General features: G+C 36.2%; 1 protein-coding gene across 20 annotated transcripts in view; it reads left to right on the forward strand.

Annotated features, from left to right (window-relative positions):
- The window catches only part of LOC107850336 (rho-associated protein kinase 1), a 39,653-nt gene extending 20,278 nt beyond the window's left edge, over nucleotides 1-19,375 (forward strand). For 12 of the 20 annotated variants that reach the window (XM_016694776.2, XM_047400448.1, XM_016694774.2 and 9 more), the window contains 5 exons: nucleotides 16,623-16,725; nucleotides 17,215-17,791; nucleotides 18,167-18,302; nucleotides 18,389-18,556; nucleotides 18,642-19,375. In XM_016694776.2, coding sequence (XP_016550262.1) covers nucleotides 16,623-16,725; nucleotides 17,215-17,791; nucleotides 18,167-18,302; nucleotides 18,389-18,556; nucleotides 18,642-18,722 — 1,065 coding nt within the window. In that variant the 3' untranslated portion in view covers nucleotides 18,723-19,375. Of the gene's footprint in view, nucleotides 1-4,478; nucleotides 4,527-9,566; nucleotides 14,102-15,501; nucleotides 15,812-16,320; nucleotides 16,446-16,622; nucleotides 16,726-17,214; nucleotides 17,792-18,166; nucleotides 18,303-18,388; nucleotides 18,557-18,641 lie in introns of those variants that run through there. The other 8 variants (XM_047400454.1, XM_047400453.1, XM_047400456.1 and 5 more) reach the window with 7 other exon arrangements.
- The last annotated feature ends 348 nt before the right edge of the window (nucleotides 19,376-19,723 follow it).

Here is a 19,723-nt window from a genome sequence, read left to right on the forward strand (position 1 = left end):
GAGTCCTTCAAAAGGGTGCAAACAGGAAGTAGGAGAGATCCTAAAAATCTACTGGTTCTAATTCATCTATTTCTATCTTTTTACGCCAATAATAAAAGGATTCAATACAATTTCAGTTAACTTTATGAATAGAATTGGACCTATCTTCAAAACTTTTGCTACTTCTCTCTTTCCATACGTTCCACCATATGCAGTTTGGGATGATTTTCTACCATCTCCTGTGGATCTTGCCCCCTCCTCTTCTAATCCAGCAACTCAGCAGATCTGCAGTATGCTCGGGCATGGTCCATTTCGTGTCTGTGAGGTTAAAAAATAAGGCCCATAACTGTGCAGTAAATTTACAATGCAAAAAGAGGGGACTATTTGTCTCTTCTGTTTCACCACAAAGTTGGCATCTGGAAACTATAATCTGCCCCTTTCTCTTCAAAACCTCATGTATTAGGCAAGCTTTTCTTACTACCAAGTACCAACCAAGTAAACCATTTGCTTTAGTTGGAGCTATGTTTTTCCAGACAGTGTTCCACAAAACTTGTCTTCTGTTTAGCTGTTCATTTCTTTTCTCGTAAGCCCTCTTAGCAGAGAATTTTCCATCATTTTTGTGCTTCCATCTCATAGAATCTGAATTTGAGGTAGTGCCTGGGAAGTCCTCTAGTAGAAGAAACATGTTGGCCACCCTGTCCACCTCCCAATCATTCAATAATCTTCTAAAGAAAGATCCCATCCATGATCAGTCCAGCATTCTTTGACAGTTGCTTCAGGGTTGTTGCATATGCTGAATAGGTCGGAAAGGTATCCTTAAGAGGGTTCTGACTGTTCCAAGTATCTCCCCTTCCCAAAACTTGGTTTTTCTCCCATCTCCACGTTTATAGCCATGTTCTCTCTTCTATATTTTTCCAAAGGTCTCAGATTGTTCTCCATGCCCCACTTCCATAGGGCATAGAACTAGATTGCTCCACCATGGGCTGTTCTCGCCATATTTAACTTTGACGATCTCCATCCTTAGAGCCTGGTCTTCTTCACCATATCTCCAAAGCCATTTCATCTGGAGGGTATCGTTCTGTCTCTTTAGTTTTTGATGCCTAATCCTCCCAAGTACCTATTGTTCATTGTTACTTCCCATATCACCAGCTTATATCCTTTTTTCTCCTTGCATCTATGTCAAAGAAAATCCCTTCTGAGCTTGTCCAGTTTCTTCACAACCTTTTGCAGTATAGGGAATAGAGACATTACATAAGTAGGAAGAGCGTCTAAAACGAGTGAGTCTTCCTCCTAATGACAAATGTTGAGTCTTCCATCTTGTCAATCTCTTTTCTGCCTTCTCTATTATGCCATCCCATATAACTGCATCTTATGTTTATAACCAAGTGCCATGCCCAAGTGAACTGTAGGCAAATGATCCACATTACAACCAAGTATGTCTCCGAAACCCTAGTTGTTGAGTACCTTCTTGATTGGGAACAAAGGTTTCAAAACAATTGTAGCAATCTGATGTAATTTATCTGTTCCTCAATAGGTTCACAAAAAAAAAAGTGTCATCGGCGTAAAGTAGATGACATATTTCCTTGGTTTGCACTATAGCACCTCCTATCTGAAAGCCTCTAATCCAGTTGTTTAGAATTGTTCTCCTCATCATACTATCTAAACCTTCCATAGCCAAAACAAAAAGTAATGGAGATGGAAGATCTCCCTGTCTAAGACCCCCCTCCCACATGTGAAAGATCCAATTGGTTCACCATTCACTAGAATAGAATACCTGATAGTACTGATGCAATATCTTAGCCACCCCGACCATTTTTTACTATAATCCATTTGTCCGAGTATGTTCAGCAGGAATTTCCAGTTAACATGGCCAAAGGCCTTTTCACTGTCCAATTTACACGACTCGAGGCGCATCTCCTCCTTTCATTCTAGAATCCACACACACAGCAGCATCCATAATTTGCCTCCCTTTTATGAAAGCCATTTGGTTCTTGTTAACCAACCTATCTATCACCCTTTTCAATCTTGGATTTATCTTATGTTATGCCATCTTGTTGCATGCTTTACTATGAATTTGTGTAGTATTCTGTGTCTCGAGCCAGGGGTCTATCGGAAACAGCCTTTCTACTTCTTTAGAGGTAGAGGTATGGACTGCGTACATCTTACACTCCCTAGACCTCACTATGTGGGAATATACTGGGTTTGTTGTTGTTGTTGTAGATAGCTTGACATACGAGATTACAAGAAAAAGGAACCAAATCGTGTATCAAACGATAAGACCCCTAAGACCCGCAATAACAACACTAAACTCTTACGTTGACCGCTAAGGGAATCAACTCTGCCTTACAACCACCGTTTCTAAGCAAAGATCAATAATGGCTTTTCTAAGCCCTACACTACACTCTCAAAGAGAGAAGAAAAAGTCTTTCAATGGCTCTAAAATATCCATAATCAACTAAAGAGCAAATGATCTAATAGAAGACTATTTATACGCTAGCTTATTAGAAAAATAGCCAAAATACCCTTAATGAAAGGGGTGGTCATGGAGTGTCTTTCCAGTAAGTGTAATCCCCAAAATACCATTAATGAAGGGTGCTTCTTCAATGCTCCAAAACTAAGAGGTCATGCTTCAACACTTGTGGACTCGAGTTGGCATCAAAGGTAAGCCCCCACGCAATCTTCCACATACGGGTTTGCGTTATGTCGTGCTCAAAACGGGTCCTCCATGCATGTTCTTGTGTCCTCGAGGTGACCAAGTCTTGAGTCTTTATACAGAGGCCTCCCCAATGATGTTTTCAAAAGCATAGATGGCCATTTGGCTTGTATCATGTGACAGAGCTAAGTCTTTAGAAATTAGAAGTTCCTTCTTATCCACACTCTGCTGAATCATGATATAGGTGCTGCCTTTTAATGGCAACCTCAGACAAGGCCAAAAACCAAACTTTAATTTTGCCAATTAGGCATCCTTCAGCTAATCACATCGATCTCATAGGTGGGCTTAAGATGGCCCGGTGAGTCTGATCCTTTAGATCCCTAAATGTTCTACAAAAGGAAGGTGTTACCATCAGATTTATTTATGCAGTTCTTAAGGAGGAGATTAGTCAAAGAACTCGGTTAAGGATTATTCATCTACAGAATCAGAAATGGCACCTTCTGATGCAATTTTTGTTGAAAAATGCTGTCAACTTCTATGTCTGAAAGATTTCTTTTAAGTTCCCTCCCATGCTTATAGGATTTAAGCCTATGGAGGATGTTTAGTACTACTTTTGTGATGAAACTTCAAGGTAATGTATAAGTTAAGAATTGGTGATCGAAACGACTCCTGGCAAGTTGAGAAGATGATAGCAGCCTGGAGTGATACGAAAAAGGTTCCACACCAGTGTCAACCAGAGATGTCCCTTGTTGACTAACGAGGCGTTGATTATTTATTAGATATTGTTTCCAGGTAAGTACATAAAGGATTTCTATAAACTTTATGCATTGGAGTACCCAAATTAGGATATGACGTGTAAATCCTTCGATGCAAGCAAGATCGGGGATGAGTGTATTAATTTTTTATAAGAATATCTAGAGACAGATGCCCTATTTTGACTTGTGTTAGTGCTATGAAGGGGATTGGTATGTGACCTAAGGTTAGGATTAAAGGATATTAAGGAATTAGGCATAAGTTTAGATATATTAGAGTACCCGGAGTAGCATAAGACATTGTACGGGTGATTTGCTTATATGAAGGCGGTTGTTAAATCTGAGGTATAATAGAATATTATCTGAATAACCTAGACTAAATAAATGTGTAGAATAAAGTTCCTGGTAAGGGTACGACTCTTATGAGGATTAGAGAAAATTATAGAGATAGTTATACAACTTCAATGGCTAGTGGTGTCATATTATGAGAATTGGTGCTGGTATCGATGTTGAGTTCCAGATACCCTTAGGATTATGTTAGCATAAATCCATATATGTAAATATTATAGCTTATTTGCTTTTAGAATTATACGTGTTACATATCTTATAGCCTAATTGTGAACATGTTACTTATTTTCATGCTGATATGTGCTTTATGGATTATTTATTTATGTGCTATTTGCATCATAAATCCTTAATTTATAGGTTATATGTTACATGAATCATTGTTTATATGATATGCATATTCTATACCATTTGTTCATAAATTACATGCTATATAAATCATTTGTTTATGTGTTACGTGTTTTATAAAGAGAGTACTTACATGCTATATGTTTCATGAAATATTGATCCATATGTTAGATGTGATTCGAACTATTTATTTATAAGTTTTTTTTATATCCTAGATCATTTGCTTATAGGCTATATATTATATGAATCTATGTATGTCACATGTTTTATTGGAAGATACTTTTGTGGCATGTGTCGATTTACGCGATTGTGTGTTTTACAAATTAATTGTCTACACAATTGCTTCATGAAATATTTGATCACGTGTCGAGTAACTGGTAAAGTTGCTGTCATGTGACTAGGAGGTCACGGGTTCAAGCCTTGGAAACAACTTCTGGCAGGACTGCATGGTAAGGCTGCGTACAATGCACCTTGTGTTGGGGACCTTCTCGGACCCTGCGCATAACGGGAGTATTAGTGCACCGGGCTGAAATACTGCGTAGATACATATTAGAGAATCTTTTTTTTTTTTTATAAATATGTTATGGGTTGTTTATTTACATGTTATAAATCATAGGTCACTCATTTCTGCGTTACATGTCCTATAGCTTATTTTTTTAAATATTATGTGTTTTGAAAGATCTATTATTAGAATGTCAAAATTAAACCGCTCATATGACATATGTTTAAATGTTTATATGTTGTAGTGATATTTATTTAGAGGTTATAGTTCATAAGCTCATACGTCATAAACAAATTATTATATGCTAATTGTTTCCTTTAAGATCTAAGAATTAAGTACTTAAATAGATTACTTGTTTATTTGATTATGTGATAATTGCCATGTCATAATTCACTCCGTTACCTGTTTATATGCAGCAAAAATTATTTTCTATAGATTATAGGCTTTATGGATTGTTTATTTATATGCCATCCTATTCATTGTGTAGTCATTTAAGTATTATATGTCTTGCTGCTTTCCTATTTTGAGATGTTTAAAGTCTGTTTGCTTGAATAATATATGTTTACTTGCTTAAAGGATTTATTTGATCCAAGCGGATTTTAATTTAGTTGATTGGTAGATAATGTGTTCAACATATGTTCATAATGAGTATCAAAGAGTGAAATTTAATGAGCGAAAGCAAAACAATGGTTTATGATCTTTTTTTCCACTTTGAAAACTGTTATAATGTAGTTGCCAAGTTATACTTACCGATCCTTTCTTCTTTTCAGGACCATAGATATAGACTCCAATAATGAACCCAAAGAAAAACACATTTGTTTAATTTTCAGCTTGTTAGGACATCAACAGTTTAGAAGTTAAAAGCTAAAACAGGGACATAGTTGTATTTGATGCATGCCCTTAAATTTTTGTCTTGCTAAAAATGGATTTCATGTTGACGAAAGCCTCTTTTTGTTTTCGCTGGTTTCATAGTTTTACTTTCCTTTTATTTTTTTTTTGAGAAAATGGTGGAAAGTTTTTCTTAGCCTATTCTATCTTCATATGGTAGCCACTAGGGTGCTAGATTTTAGTGCTAATGCGAATTTACTCGTTCATGTGTGTAACAAAATTTTCTCACTTACCTGCTATGTATTTTTACAGTTTTAGAGCCCGTGCATTAGGTATTTTTATAGTTCACATGCTTTCATGTCACAATTAATCTGCTTATATGCTATATGTATCTCGTGATGAATGGTCTATGTATTCAATATTTTATTAGTCTACTTGCTCATATGATTATTTGATAGATGTCGTGCCATAATTTATCTATATACATGTTATGTGTTTTATAGTCCATCTTTTCATGTGTTATATTATAGTTTATGCGTTCATCTTCCATAGGTTATTGTAGCTTACCCACACATAGGTTACACATTATATGTCCTTCTCAAGTTTAAATGTTGCACGACTATTACACTTACATGTTATAGATTTGCTTTTAACGCGTCACTCATGATTACATGATTACATGCCTTTTCGTGCTTATGCCTACATATTATAGTTTATTTATGATAGTATGCCTGCTTAAAGTAAAGAGGTAAGGAGGTAAGGCTAAGTTTACCCCTAGGCAGAGAGCAAATAGGGTGACTTATTTAGTTGTACAGAGGATAGTTGAAGGACACGAGTCATCAATACCCCTTAGAAATAACATACGTGTTACTAATAGGTCGAGAACTTCATAGTGTTGACTGATGCTTTTACAGTATCACATATGAAAAGCGTCACATGATTGTGCAAGAACGAAAGTTGAGCCTAAGTGAAGATAGCCCATAACCCATTCGTTTAGTTGTTATTTGATTCCTACATGGTGCATTTAGATTCTTGATTTGTGCCTATGGTTTTAGAGTTTTACATAGATGCAGCTTCCAGATGTTGAATATATGGTAAGCTACAGTACTTGCTATAACTTTTATATATGGCCAATCAGAGCCTCGTTTTGTTATCTGTTGAGTATTGTTTTCTCTGTGACGCTCTATGAAGAACGTGTATATGTAATCTGGCTAGCTGGCAGGTTATCCATAGGCCTAGTTACAGCGGAAACTCTATTGAATTTTTTGAAAATCTTGAAAGTTAGTCAATCTCAAAGCCTTGTGATGGATAAAGTGAAGTTGAAATTATTAATCAGGTGATCGCATGGACTTCTTGGATAACTACCGAGCCTAAAATAAGCAGCATGCATCATTCGAGGGAGAATGATCGTAAGTGGGGGAGAATGTAACAACTCGGAAAATTTTTAGAATCAAGTTTGGCACATGAAATCGTTAGTATGGTTGTGGATATAATTTGGTGTGTTAAATGGAGCTACAAACCAATGTGTTATCATTTGAGCATGATAATGAGTGTACGAGGTGTAAGGGAAGGGATATGAAGTCTAAGGAGAGCCCTCGAGTCAAGGCAAGTTGAAACTATTCAATATGATTGGGATATGATTTTTTTTTTTTTATACAACCAGTTAGATATGAAAATGGTGAGATGGTGATCACATTTTTGGGATTTGATTACTAGTATGACAACATTTGTATTTGATTTTAACATTATACAAGTGTTATTAGTAAGTCCAAGAAGGGGGAATATCAATAAAATTGGTCATGAGCCCCAAAGTAATGCAGTTAATGGTTTAAAATGAGAAGGGACATAGCTAAATAATTAAATATTGGGAAAAGGGAAAACCTTGTATATTGTTGTAAAGTAAATGTTGTTGTACATTTATTTAGTGGTGGCAGCAATCAATTGGCTGTCCAAGGGTCATTTACACATGGATATACATGAAGTAGTTTGGTCCTTATCACGAAGATCTTGCATTTTGGTCTCTTGCTCGAAGACACAGCTGCAACGCCAACTCTTCTTGTTAATTTCAAGCTCCAATTAATGTGAAAATAAAAGAGAGTATTTTGTTCATGATGGTGTGGAAGATTAAGCAAGCATAATTTTGTTACAAGGGGTAAATATGACAAATCAAACATTCAATAAGCAATAATCCTAGCATAACTAATCCTATCATAACTTATCTCAACATAACTTATCCAAGCATAACTAATCAACAATGTTAAATGTAATATAGATAATTTTTAAAAAATTAATTAATAAAATTTTAATTCTTCGGTGTGCCGAAAACGACAGCCTTAATCAATTTTTAAAAATTGATTTCAAAGTTTAAAGCTTGTGTTTGAACTCCAAGGGGTAAATTCTTCGTCCCACTCTCGGATATGATTATTGATAAGCATTTGGAATATTTAATTTTAATTTTTACTAGCTCTTGAGATGGGTATTGATGAATTAGGGTTCGTGAGAAGGGGAAAGGATGAAATTGCGATAAAAGTGGAGTTGTTGGGATCTAAGTTGTGCAGACTCTTTATTTTTGATGCAGCACCCGTGTCAGATTCTTCAAAAATACACTAATTTTGGTGAATCCGACACACACCCATTAATATTTTTGACGAGCCAGAGCAACATAGGTTGGGATTTATGGCTACAGTATCCACATCCCTCCATTTGAAATTACTTGTCTCCACCTTTCATGCGTTTATTTATTGGAGTCGTAGTATTCATATTACTTTTGTTGAGTCAAGTTTCTATAGATTTATATAGATTGTATTCATGTTCATTAGAAATTCTTAGAATTCATATGATTTAAATATTACATGCTGTATATTAGAATAAATGGCCATACTAGAGTAACACTAGTATATTGAATCACATAACGATATAGTCATATGAGGATAGCTCGATACTATCAAAGAAGTTAGTTGAATATGGAAACTTGAATACTTAAGTAGTATTTATCGTAATGTACTTGTATAGGCCTATAAGGCATTATATGATAAAAGTTTGCCGTTATTGAGGGAGGGTATTAGGTTTTACTTGGCACACATGCGCAATGTAATTCTGTGTACAAAATTGTGACCAGGCCATTATAGTCAGCGTGAACATTGGGGCGTACCCACCTTTGTGGCATCATTTGCATTTAGAGTCTGCTGGATGTCATGAACTAATTCCTCGGACTCGAGCCAATCTATGGCACATATGCTCGGTGGACAGACCCTCAGTGAGCCTCGAGGTGCTTACATTGTATCAGACTGCGACAATTATATGTATAAAATCATAGTCATGAGTATTTGGCAACACATGCCATGAACTTGACCTAGATCGTCTTTAGTAGGCCATCATATGATTATATGTATGAAAAGTGCGCATATGACATCACCTAGGAAAATTACTAGCCGTTTCATAATGATGAATTACTCATAAGGCATGTGGTAAGTTAATTGGGAAAATGCACAGGTTATAGTTTTATATTGTGTGTTTGTACTTTATTTTAGACTTCCATCAATCAGTTGTTGATTTGTGAATATTTAAGATTTGATTTTGTAGGATCTTAATTGATCTGAAAAAATCATTTCTGATTTGTTATAGATTGTTTAGGTAGTTAGATCAAAAAGATCACATCTTGATTGTCATATATGCTAGAATCAAGCAATTTGATTTTGTTATGTTTGCTTTCATATACTATAAATTTGTAGCTCTTAATTGAATAAAACGTACACTTTTGGTACCAATCTTACTTGTATCAGAGCAGCTTTATTCTTGTGTTGCTGATGACTAAAACAACATTTACTGGGCTACGTCACCCACCAGCATTAACAGAAGCCGAGAGTTCTGTTAACAAAGTCCCGACCGAGACAACAATGAACCAAGGCAGCGATTCTTCTCATTTTTCCTTTCAGCTTACTTCTCACAAGCTGAATGGAAAGAATTATTTGGAATGGGCGCAATTTATCCATTTGGCAATTGATGGTCGAGGAAAACTTTGGCATTTGACTAGAGAAACGAGAAAGCCTGAACCCGGAGACCCGAAAATGAGTGCCCAGAGCTCAGAAAACTCGATGGTAATTGCTTGGCTACTAAACTCCATGGAACCTACCATAGGTAAACCATATTTATTTCTTCCCACTGCTAAGGATGTCTGGGAGGCGGTTAGAGAAAGTTATTTTGATGTAGAAAATGCCTTTCAGATTTTTGAATTAAAAATTAAACTGTGGAAAGTGAGACAGGGAGAGAGCGGTGTTACTCTTTTCTATAATGAGACGGTTTCCTAGTGGCAAGAACTAGATCAGTGCTATAATGATGAATGAGAATGTTCGAAGTATAGCGTAAAAACAATAAAAAAGGAATAAAGTGAAACGGTATATCCATTTTTAGCAGGGTTGAATCAAGATTTTGACGAACTTCGTTCACGACTTCTTGAAAAAAATCCGCTGCCCACTTTGAGGGAAACATTTTTTGAAATTAGGCGTGAAGAAACAAGGAGGAATGTTGTGCTAAAAAAAATTTCAATCTAGAATCAAAAAATATAGTCATCTGCTTTAGTTGCTGCGAAAGATGAGAATGATAAGAAAAAAAGCTATGGTGTGATTTTTGCAAAAAATACTAGCACACTCGTGAGACTTGCTGGAAGATCCATGGAAAACCGCCCATCTGGAACAAAAAAAGGGCAGAAAACCATGGCAATCAAGCATTTCAGTGTACCAGCGAAGAACTGGGGTTGAAATCTTCTTCATAAATGCCACCATTCACCAAGAAACAGCTAGAGCTACTGCACAAACTTCTTCAATCTCAACTCCAATCCAGTAAACCTAGTCCTTCTACTCCCATTTGTTCTTTTACCCAAACAGGTAATGTGCCATGTGTTTCTTTGAGTATAGATTCTACTAGTATAAGCTCTTGGATCATAGATTCAGGGGCTAGTGATCACATGACATGGAACTCCCATTTTTTCTCGACTTATATACTCCTTTAGCAGGAAATAAAAAAGTCAAAGTTACTGATGGTTTCTTCTCAACAATTGCTGGGAAAGGGATAGTCAAGCTAACCCCTTTCATGACTCTTTTTGATGTCCTTCATGTTCCAAAATTGTCTCATTATCTTTTGTCCATCAGCAAGTTGACTCAAAACCTTAATTGTCGTGCTATCTTTGACGATATTTCATGTGTATTTTAGGATAAGGTCTCGGGGAGGATGATTGGCAATGCTAGAGAGTCTGAAGGTCTCTATTTTCTTAAAGATGGTGGCAATTGAGTAAATTTTAGTAACTCTATTCTAGTTGATAATAAAGTCATGTTATGACACTATCGCCTTGGTCATCCTAGTTTTCATTATTTGAACCTCTTATTACCACAATTATTTATGAAAAAAACTACATCCTTTTTTCAATGTGAATTTTGAAATGGCTAAACACAACCGTTCATTTTTTTCATCCCAAAGTTGCCATGCCACAAAACCCTTTAAGTTAATCCATAGTGATATTTGGGGACCTTCTAGGATAGCAACCGCAAATGGAAAAAAGTGGGTTGCATGTTTCATAGGTGATCACACTAGACTAACTTGGGTGTACCTATTGAAAGACAAGGGGGAAGTAAAACATATATTTGAGGCTTTTTATGTTATGGTTGAGACAAAATTTCATGAGAAGATTCAAATATTTCTGAGTGATAATGGGAGAGAGATTTTTAATGACCACCTAAGCAATTTTTTACTTCTAAGGGAATAGTGCACCAAAGTTCATGTCCGGATACACCCCAACAAAATGGATTAGCGGAGAGAAAAAATAGGCACCTTATGGAAGTAACTAGAGCCTTAATGTTCACAAGTGGAGTCCCTAAATTTCTTTGGGAGAAGCTTTTCTGACATCCACCTATCTTATTAATAGGATGCCTTCCCGTGCTCTAAGTTTTAAAACCCCTTTCCATATGTTCAAGACATACTTCCCTACTTTTAGATTGACGACTGATCTGTCTTTGAGAGTTTTTGGGTGTAGTGTAATTGTTCATTTTCATGATCATAATAGGAGTAAACTTGATCCACGTGCAAAAAATGTGTTTTTGTTGGCTATGCCCCTAGTCAAAAGGGTTACAAATGTTATGACCCAATTACTAGAAAGGTTATTGTCACAATGGATGTCACCTTTTTTGAATCACAACTGTTTTTTGAAGCTCATCTTTAGGGGGAGAAACATAGTGAAGATTCGATGGATGATAACGATCTTATTGACCTCGACCTCACATGTGAGGAATGAAAGGATCCAAGTTTTATGATAGATACAGGAAATAGTTTTTTTAGTAATAATAACCTAGATAAGGTAAGAGATCCTAACTTAAATAATGAAAATAAGGATACTGAGGCAATAGAGCATTTTCATGATACAATTAATGACAAAAACAGGGAACAAACAAAGGAATTACAAGTTTACATGAGAAGAAACCGGAATTAAGAAAAAGATATCAAGGACTCTCATTAGAACCAAATGTCCGCCCCGCAAGATCTTACTGATACACAAGGTAATGCTCCAGAACCTAACTCTGATTTACCTCTTGTTAGTTTAGACCTTGATCTTCCAATTGCCAAATGTAAAGGGGTAAGAAAAGTCACCAACTATCCCATGTCAAATTTTGTGTCATATGGAAACTTATCCCCTTCCTATATAACTTTTCTTTCTCAATTATTTGGAATGGAGATACCGAGAAATGTGCAGGATGCTTTGAACGTTCCCGAGTGGATGGAGGCAATTTTTGAGGAGATGAACGCTCTGGAGAGAAATGAAACCAGGAAAATGGTGGAACTACCTCGTGGAAAGAAACCAGTGGGCTGCAAGTGGATGTTCACCATCAAATTTAAATCAGATGGGTCCCTAGAGAGGTATAAGGTGCGTTTGGTAGCAAAAAGATTCACTCAGACTTACGAGATTGACTATCTTGAGACATTTGCTCCAGTTGCCAAATTGAATTCAATAAGGATTCTTCTGACCATTGCAACCAACCTTGATTGGCCCCTCCGACAACTAGACGTGAAGAATGCATTCTTGAATGGAAAACTCGACGAAGAAGTCTACATGGACCCTCCTCCCGGTTTTGAAGAAAGGTATAAAACTAGAGTGTGCAAGCTAAAGAAATCTCTCTACGGGCTCAAAACAATATCCAAGAGCTTGGTTTGAGAGGTTTACTCAGTTTGTGAAAAAACAAGGGTACACTTAAGGGCAAGCAGATCATACCATGTTTATTCGATATTCTCTTGAGGGAACGACAACTATTCTGATAGTGTATGTTGATGATATTATACTTACAGGAGATGACTTGTCCAAAATGGAGAATTTAAAGAAACAGTTGGACTCGGAGTTTGAGATTAAAGATCTGGGCTAGTTGAAATATTTTCTTGGCATGGAAGTAGCGAGATCAAAAGAAGGCATTATGGTTTCACAAAGGAAATATGTACTAGATCTTCTAAGAGATGGGAATGAGTGGTTGTTGTCCAGCTGAAACACCTATTGATTTGAATATAAAATTCGAAAATAAAGAAGGAAATTCAGTTGACCACACTCAATATCAAAGACTACTGGGGAAGTTGATCTACTTGTCACATACTTGACCTGATATAGCTTTTTCTGTAAGCTTAGTCAGTCAGTTTATGCACTCTCCAAAGGAAGAGCACCAAGAAGCGGTTTATAGGATCCTAAGATATCTTAAAAGTTCTTTGGGAAAGGATTGTTTTTCAGAAAAAGTCCACATAGGGGCATTGAAAGCTTTACAGATGCAGACTGGGCAGGTTCTACTACTGACAGGAGGTCTACATCTGGATATTGTACATTTATCTTGTACATTTATCTAGGGAAATCTTGTGACATGGAGGAGTAAAAAGCAGAATGTTATAGCCCGCAACAGTGCTGAAGCTGAATACCGATCTATGGCCTATGGGATTTGTGAAATGTTTGGCTCAAGGAATGATGAAAGAACTCAAAAAACCGTTTGGTTTACCAATGAAGTTGTACTGTGACAATAAAGCGGCCATAAGTATTGCTCACAATCCAGTTCAACATGATAGGACAAAACATGTTAAAGTGGATAAGCACTTCATAAAAGAGAAGATTGAAGAAGGAAGTGTGTGTATGCCTTTCGTCCCAACAAATCAGCAAATTGCAGATATTTTCACAAAAGGCTTGTTTAAATAAAAATTTGAAATTCTTGTAAGCAAGTTAGGCATGACAAATATTTACATGCCAACTTGAGAGGGAGTGTTGATTTGTGAATATTTGTGATTTGATTTTGTAGGATCTTAATTAATCTGATAAAATCATATCTGATTTGCTGTAGATAGTTTAGGTAATTAGATCGAAAAGATCACATCTTGATTGTCATATATGCTAGAATCAAGCGATTTGATTCTGTTATGTTTGCTTTTCTGTACTATAAATTTGTATCTCAGATGAATAAAATGTACACTTTTGGTACTAATTACAGTTGCTCATTTTGTTTTTTGAATCACTAAGCATCCGTATATGTCTTCTTGTTATTTAGTCTGCTTTGCGTACCAATACATGTATATGTACTGACGTCCCTACATTTGGGGGTGCCACATCTTTGTATATACAGGATTAGGTACACCAGGTTGTAGACTTTTATATTAGGCACTCGTTTCAATTCGACAGAGCAGTTGGTGAGCTCTTCTCTCATCTAAAACTAATAGATTTTTAGCACTCTTCAAGTCTTATTTACAGTACAGTTATAGGTTATGTATGTCGGGTCTCGTCGAGATCATCTGTTATTGTATAGTAACAAATTCTATTAGAGGCTTAGCAGCTTTAATTGTCTACTCTATTAGTGTGGCCATTTGACCAGTGCTTTTTATGTACCATTCTGGTAATTAAATAGTGGCTCATCCGCTTAATGAAGATCATTTGTATAACAAGTGTTCATATGAACCTTTATCCACCCCTTCCCGTTTGGGGTCATCTCAAATATAAACACATAGTCAAATCAAGTCTACAACTACTTTCAATCAACTAATTCGTATCCAACCTTCAAGAATTACTACTGATCAACTCAATTGCCCTTTACATAAGTTAACGTACTGGGATTATTTCTCTCAGACACTGTTGAAGATATGCCTCAGAAATAAAGTAGAAGTAAATAACTATTTGTAGTTTTAAATTATTAGAGTTCTATGTTCCTTAGACTTAGGAATTAGTTATCCCCTTGTTATTTTAATTAGAGATTAGTTATCCTTATTTGAATTGAAGTCTAGTTAGAAATTTAGCTATAAATATATGTTTTTAAGTTATTAATAAAATAATTTCCTTTGACAATACAATTGCAATATTTTTTTCTTCCAACTTTTTCTCTGTTATTTTTCTAATTTCAAAGCCAAAAACCAACAATTGGTATCAGAGCCAATTTCTTGAGGGATTTGTAAGAGATGAATTCTGAAAACAATTTTTCCCAAATAACTCCTTCTGTCTTTGATGGTGAAAATTACCAACTTTGGGCAGTAAGAATGACAACTTATCTTGAGGCTTTAGATCTTTGGGAGGCCGTGGAGGAGGATTATTATGTTCTTCCGCTGCACGATAATCCCACGGTGGCCTAGATCAAAAGCCAAAAGGAAAAAAGGGTCAGAAAATCAAAAGCAAAAGCGACTTTGTTTGATGGTGTTTCTCCAACAATTTTCACGAGAATTATGACCTTTAGATCAGCAAAAAGAAATTTGGGATTATTTGAAGGAAGAACATATCGGAGATGAAAGAATACAAGGCATGAAGGTGTTGAATTTAATAAGGGAATTCGAATTGCAAAAGATGAAGGAATTTGTGATCGTCAAAAAGTCCGCAGACCGACTTCTTAACATTGTTAACAAGGTAAGATTGCTTGACACAAAATTTAAAGATTCAAGAATTGTTGAAAAAATTCTTGTTACTGTGCCTGAAAGATACAATTACTACCTTGGAAAACACAAAAAACCTGTTCAAGATTACCTTGACAGAATTGTTAAATACATTGCAGGCGCAAGAGCAAAGGAGCTTTGGCATCCAACCACAAGACTCAAAGCAAGGGTAATAATTCAAGAAAAAATTACCCACCTTGCCAGTACTGTGGTAAAATAGGTCATCCTCCATTTAAATGTTAGAAGAGACCAGATGCACAATGCAAGATCTGTAATCAACTTGGTCATGAAGCTGTGATTTCCAGTAGCAAAATTGAGAACCATGAAGTAGATGCACGTGTGGTCAATGAAGAAGAAGATCACTTATTTATGGCAACATATTCTTGAACCAAGAAATCTGATTTTTGGATGATAGACATTGGTTGTGCAAACCACATGACATAATGACAAAACTCTTTTTAAAGGGTTTCTGTGCTTGAAAAATAAGTAAGTTAGAATTGGGAATGGTGACTATATTCCTGCAGAAGGAAAAGGAAATGTTGCAATCAAAACAATTACCTAAAATAATTTGAAATGTCTTTTACGTGCTTGATATTGATAAAAGTTTGTTCAGTGTTGGCCAACTAATTTTGCAAATTTGTACCTTGTTTCCTTTTGGGGAGTGTAGAGTCCGTCCCACCCCCCACCCAAACACACACGCACACAAAATTTAGTTTTGCATTCCAATAATATTTACCCTTACCCATGTCAATTAACAGTTTATTATTTCATGGTATTTTTTGGTAGTTATCCTCTACCTAATTCCAATCAAGTTTCTAGTAATCAAAATTATGAGGAGCTGGCATACTTTCAACTATTACTCTTGCTAACCATGATGTTTAATATGTTCTAGTGTAACCAGATATATTATTATTTAAAGCTTCTAATAATCTTTATGTATGCTATAGTTGTCTGATGTTGATTCTTGTAATGCATAAACTAATGTAAAGAAGATGGTAAAGTTTTTCAGAAATTCTACTGCACGGCAGTTGGCAATCTTATGTTGGTTCTAGGAATGGAATAGAGTAGGCTCTACAAACAACTATAAAGTATGAACTATGAGATCTATTGTCTTATAAAGGTATAATGTTTAACACAACTTATTGTCATCACAATTAATTATGAATAGTTGACCGTGAAAATAACCACTATGAATACAGACAACTTATATTGTCAATCTTGAACATTCTATTATCTAGTTGAAAAGCTTGGTGACTAAGGTGCAAATTTGACTATTCCTATTAAAAATATTTTACAGAAACTAGAACAGCATGTGCAGACATTATCTCACGCACGAGAAGAAGACAAAAATCTCACCCAGAAGCTGAAAAGCGAGCTGGAGAACTGTTCCCAAGAGATAGGTATCACTCCAAAATATTCTTGTTAGTGTATGTGACTATTTTTTATTTTCCTTGGTGGACATCCCTTTAGTTTCTTACCTAAATTATACTCCTCCCAGACTCCTGGTTCACGGAGCCCCAGGCCATAGAAGGATTCATAAAAGGAAGAAAAGTCAAGCCTTATGCCTCTGATAGTACTCAAATGACAGTTGACTGTCGATTCTCCAAGTTGGAGAAATATTTTGCCATCATATGAACGTTTAGCATTTTCCTTGGAGCAATATCACCTTTTTATGGAGTCATATGGTCTTTTTTCGTTTTATATCTTTTGCAGACTTGCACCTTTATTAATCATTATTGACTAGTAATTTTTGATAGGTCATGCCCTTTATATTTTTGTAGCTTGGCCCATAAGATCAGTCTCCTTCAATAGTAAAAATCTTATCTACTTTATTCTGTTGACTTGAATTGCCCATTTTAGGCTCACCATTTCCAATATATTCGTTGTAGATTATCTGCAGGATCAGCTGAATTTGAGGAATGAAGAGATGGATTCTCTAAGTGAGTGTGTATGCAGCCTTCAGTTGAAACTTGCGAACCTTGAAAATATGGAAGAAGAGGTTACAAGGTTAAGGGAAGAGTTGGAAATGTCAAATGCTGAACGCTTCTATTTGTTGCAGCAGTTGGAAAACAAAGAGTTAGAGATAGAGGGATCAGCTTTGTGCATAGAGAGACTAGAGGAGTCAATAGCATCTGTAGGTCTAGAGCATCAATTTGAAATAGAGAGTATGAAGCTTGATTTGATAGCTGTGGAGCAGAATTATTTCGAAGCTAAGAAATCCCAGGATGAAACAGCTCAAGATAGTGCTATGATGAATGAGCTTATTCATGACCTCGAACTTCGAATCCATGATGCAGAAAAGGTTATTGGAAGTTTAGAAAAGGAAAATGAAAATCTTAGGGAACAAGTCCAGGCATCTGAATTGAATGCCAAAACATTTTCTGAAAAAGTGGAGAAGCTATTTCGTGGTTTGCTAGCGAACAATGATGACAGCTCCCCACGTAAAGAAGATGACAGTGCTTCTGGGTATGCAGTGAGCATATACTCAGATCTTAGTTTACAATTTAATTACCTTATTAGCTTAAGATGATGCATTTTACTGTTTAGTAATTAATATAAGACCAGATGTTTGAGACAAGTTGCTATGCTGTGAAAGAACCATACTTATTCCAGAGTAAATTCTTAGTATGATTCATCTGATAAAGCAAATTGTCATTCATGTTTTTTGCATTTGTTAGATGCATTTCGTAGTTCGTTGGGGATAGTGACTGTGTATTGTGTTGTAGTTGGCCATGCTTGTATTAAGAATCTTTCTGTGCTGAATACCTGTAATTATAGTAAAGCTAAGTCATCTTTCCAACTATTTGTACGTCGTGTCTCACACTATTCCCTTTGTTGAAGCTGCTGTGGCGACATTTTGGGTCCACTCCTTATCAAACTGGCTACTGTAGGGCCATCAGATGTCGACTTAACTGACAAGATGAGGGAAACGGCAGGTCAAATAAAGAATTATGAATCACTTGTAAATCAGCTTAAGGTATATTTGTAGTTGACATACGTAGAAACATTCACATCCAAGTCAACGTTAATTAATGCTGTTGCTCCATTAAATTGAATGGTTAGGAAGAGCTGAGAATGGAAAAGCTAAAAGCCAAAGAAGAAGCAGAGGATTTAGCTCAAGAAATGGCTGAGCTGCGATATCAGTTGACTGAGTTGCTGGAAGAAGAACGCAAACATCGCGCATGTGTGGAACAATTATCTTTACAACGAATAGCTGAGTTAGAAGCACAGGTATTTTACTTTAACATCTGACTTAGTATGTCCCATTAGGAGGAGCCTTTATGAGGTTTCTGATAGATTTTCTTGTGTTAACAAGGTTGAAAAAGAAAGGATGAAATCCTTCACCGAAGCAGATAGTAAATCTATCACTGTTTTCGAACATGTCAGTGAAGCATAAAGAGAGGTCAGTTGTGGTAATTTGGTGCATGTCTGCTGGTGGAGCGTGTGTAAGATCTGGTATCTATCTTGACTTGTATTTCGTTCAAGGTGTTTCCTGAAAATAAATTAATTTGATTAAGAGAACGAACAGTGCAGCAACTGCCAAGGAATTCTGGTCAATAGTGTTGTATTATCACCTTATCAAATGGTGATACGGTTAAAAAGTTCAGTTTGCTTCATTGTTTTTGGAACGAGTTTACGTGCATAAGAATGAGCTTTCTATTTCCAGATAGAAGACTGCTAATGCTTGATGGAATCAGTGTTGACTTTCATGTGCTTGACAGCTTGTTCAGTGGCAGAGTCATAATTTTCATTGAGGGGTTCAAACATGAGCACACGAACTAGCCGAAGGGGTTCAACATCTACTATATATACATAAAAAATAATTTTAACTGTGCATTAATAGCGTAGTTTTCAGCCGAAGGGGGTTCATGGATCCTCATTGTATGCCCCTGAACTTGTTGGTTCCAGATAAACCGGGTTATCTGGACTGCACAGTTTGGTTGGCTTGCACATACCGGCCCAGGCTGTGCAGATTTATATTTTTCTTGGTGAACCATGTAAGTATTCATGGAAATGTAATTTACTTGAAAGGGTGCTGCTTGAATTGTACATTTTTTGAGTGTTCCCCTATTTGTTCTCCTGCATCCGAAGTCAAATTAAATGGTCATATACTCATTTCTTATTAATATAAAGGTGATCTGACGTTATGTAGCACTAGTGCCGGCAAAGTTGACCCATCTTTCGGTGTTCCGCTTATATCTAAGCTAGAGTTGTCAATACGGGTTCGCTCAGTCCATTCAGGCTAGCCCACACGGGCTTTGAGTTTGACGGGTTAGGTCTGGCTGGTCCATCAAAATGATGGGTCAAAAAATACCAAGCCTACACCATTATTCTATGGGATGCGGGCTTCAAGGGCCAACCCATGTTTTAAAAAATAATATTTTATAATTTAATTTT

This window comes from Capsicum annuum, chromosome 12 (genome assembly GCF_002878395.1).
Source record: "Capsicum annuum cultivar UCD-10X-F1 chromosome 12, UCD10Xv1.1, whole genome shotgun sequence".
In the NCBI taxonomy this organism is placed as follows: Eukaryota; Viridiplantae; Streptophyta; class Magnoliopsida; order Solanales; family Solanaceae; genus Capsicum; species Capsicum annuum.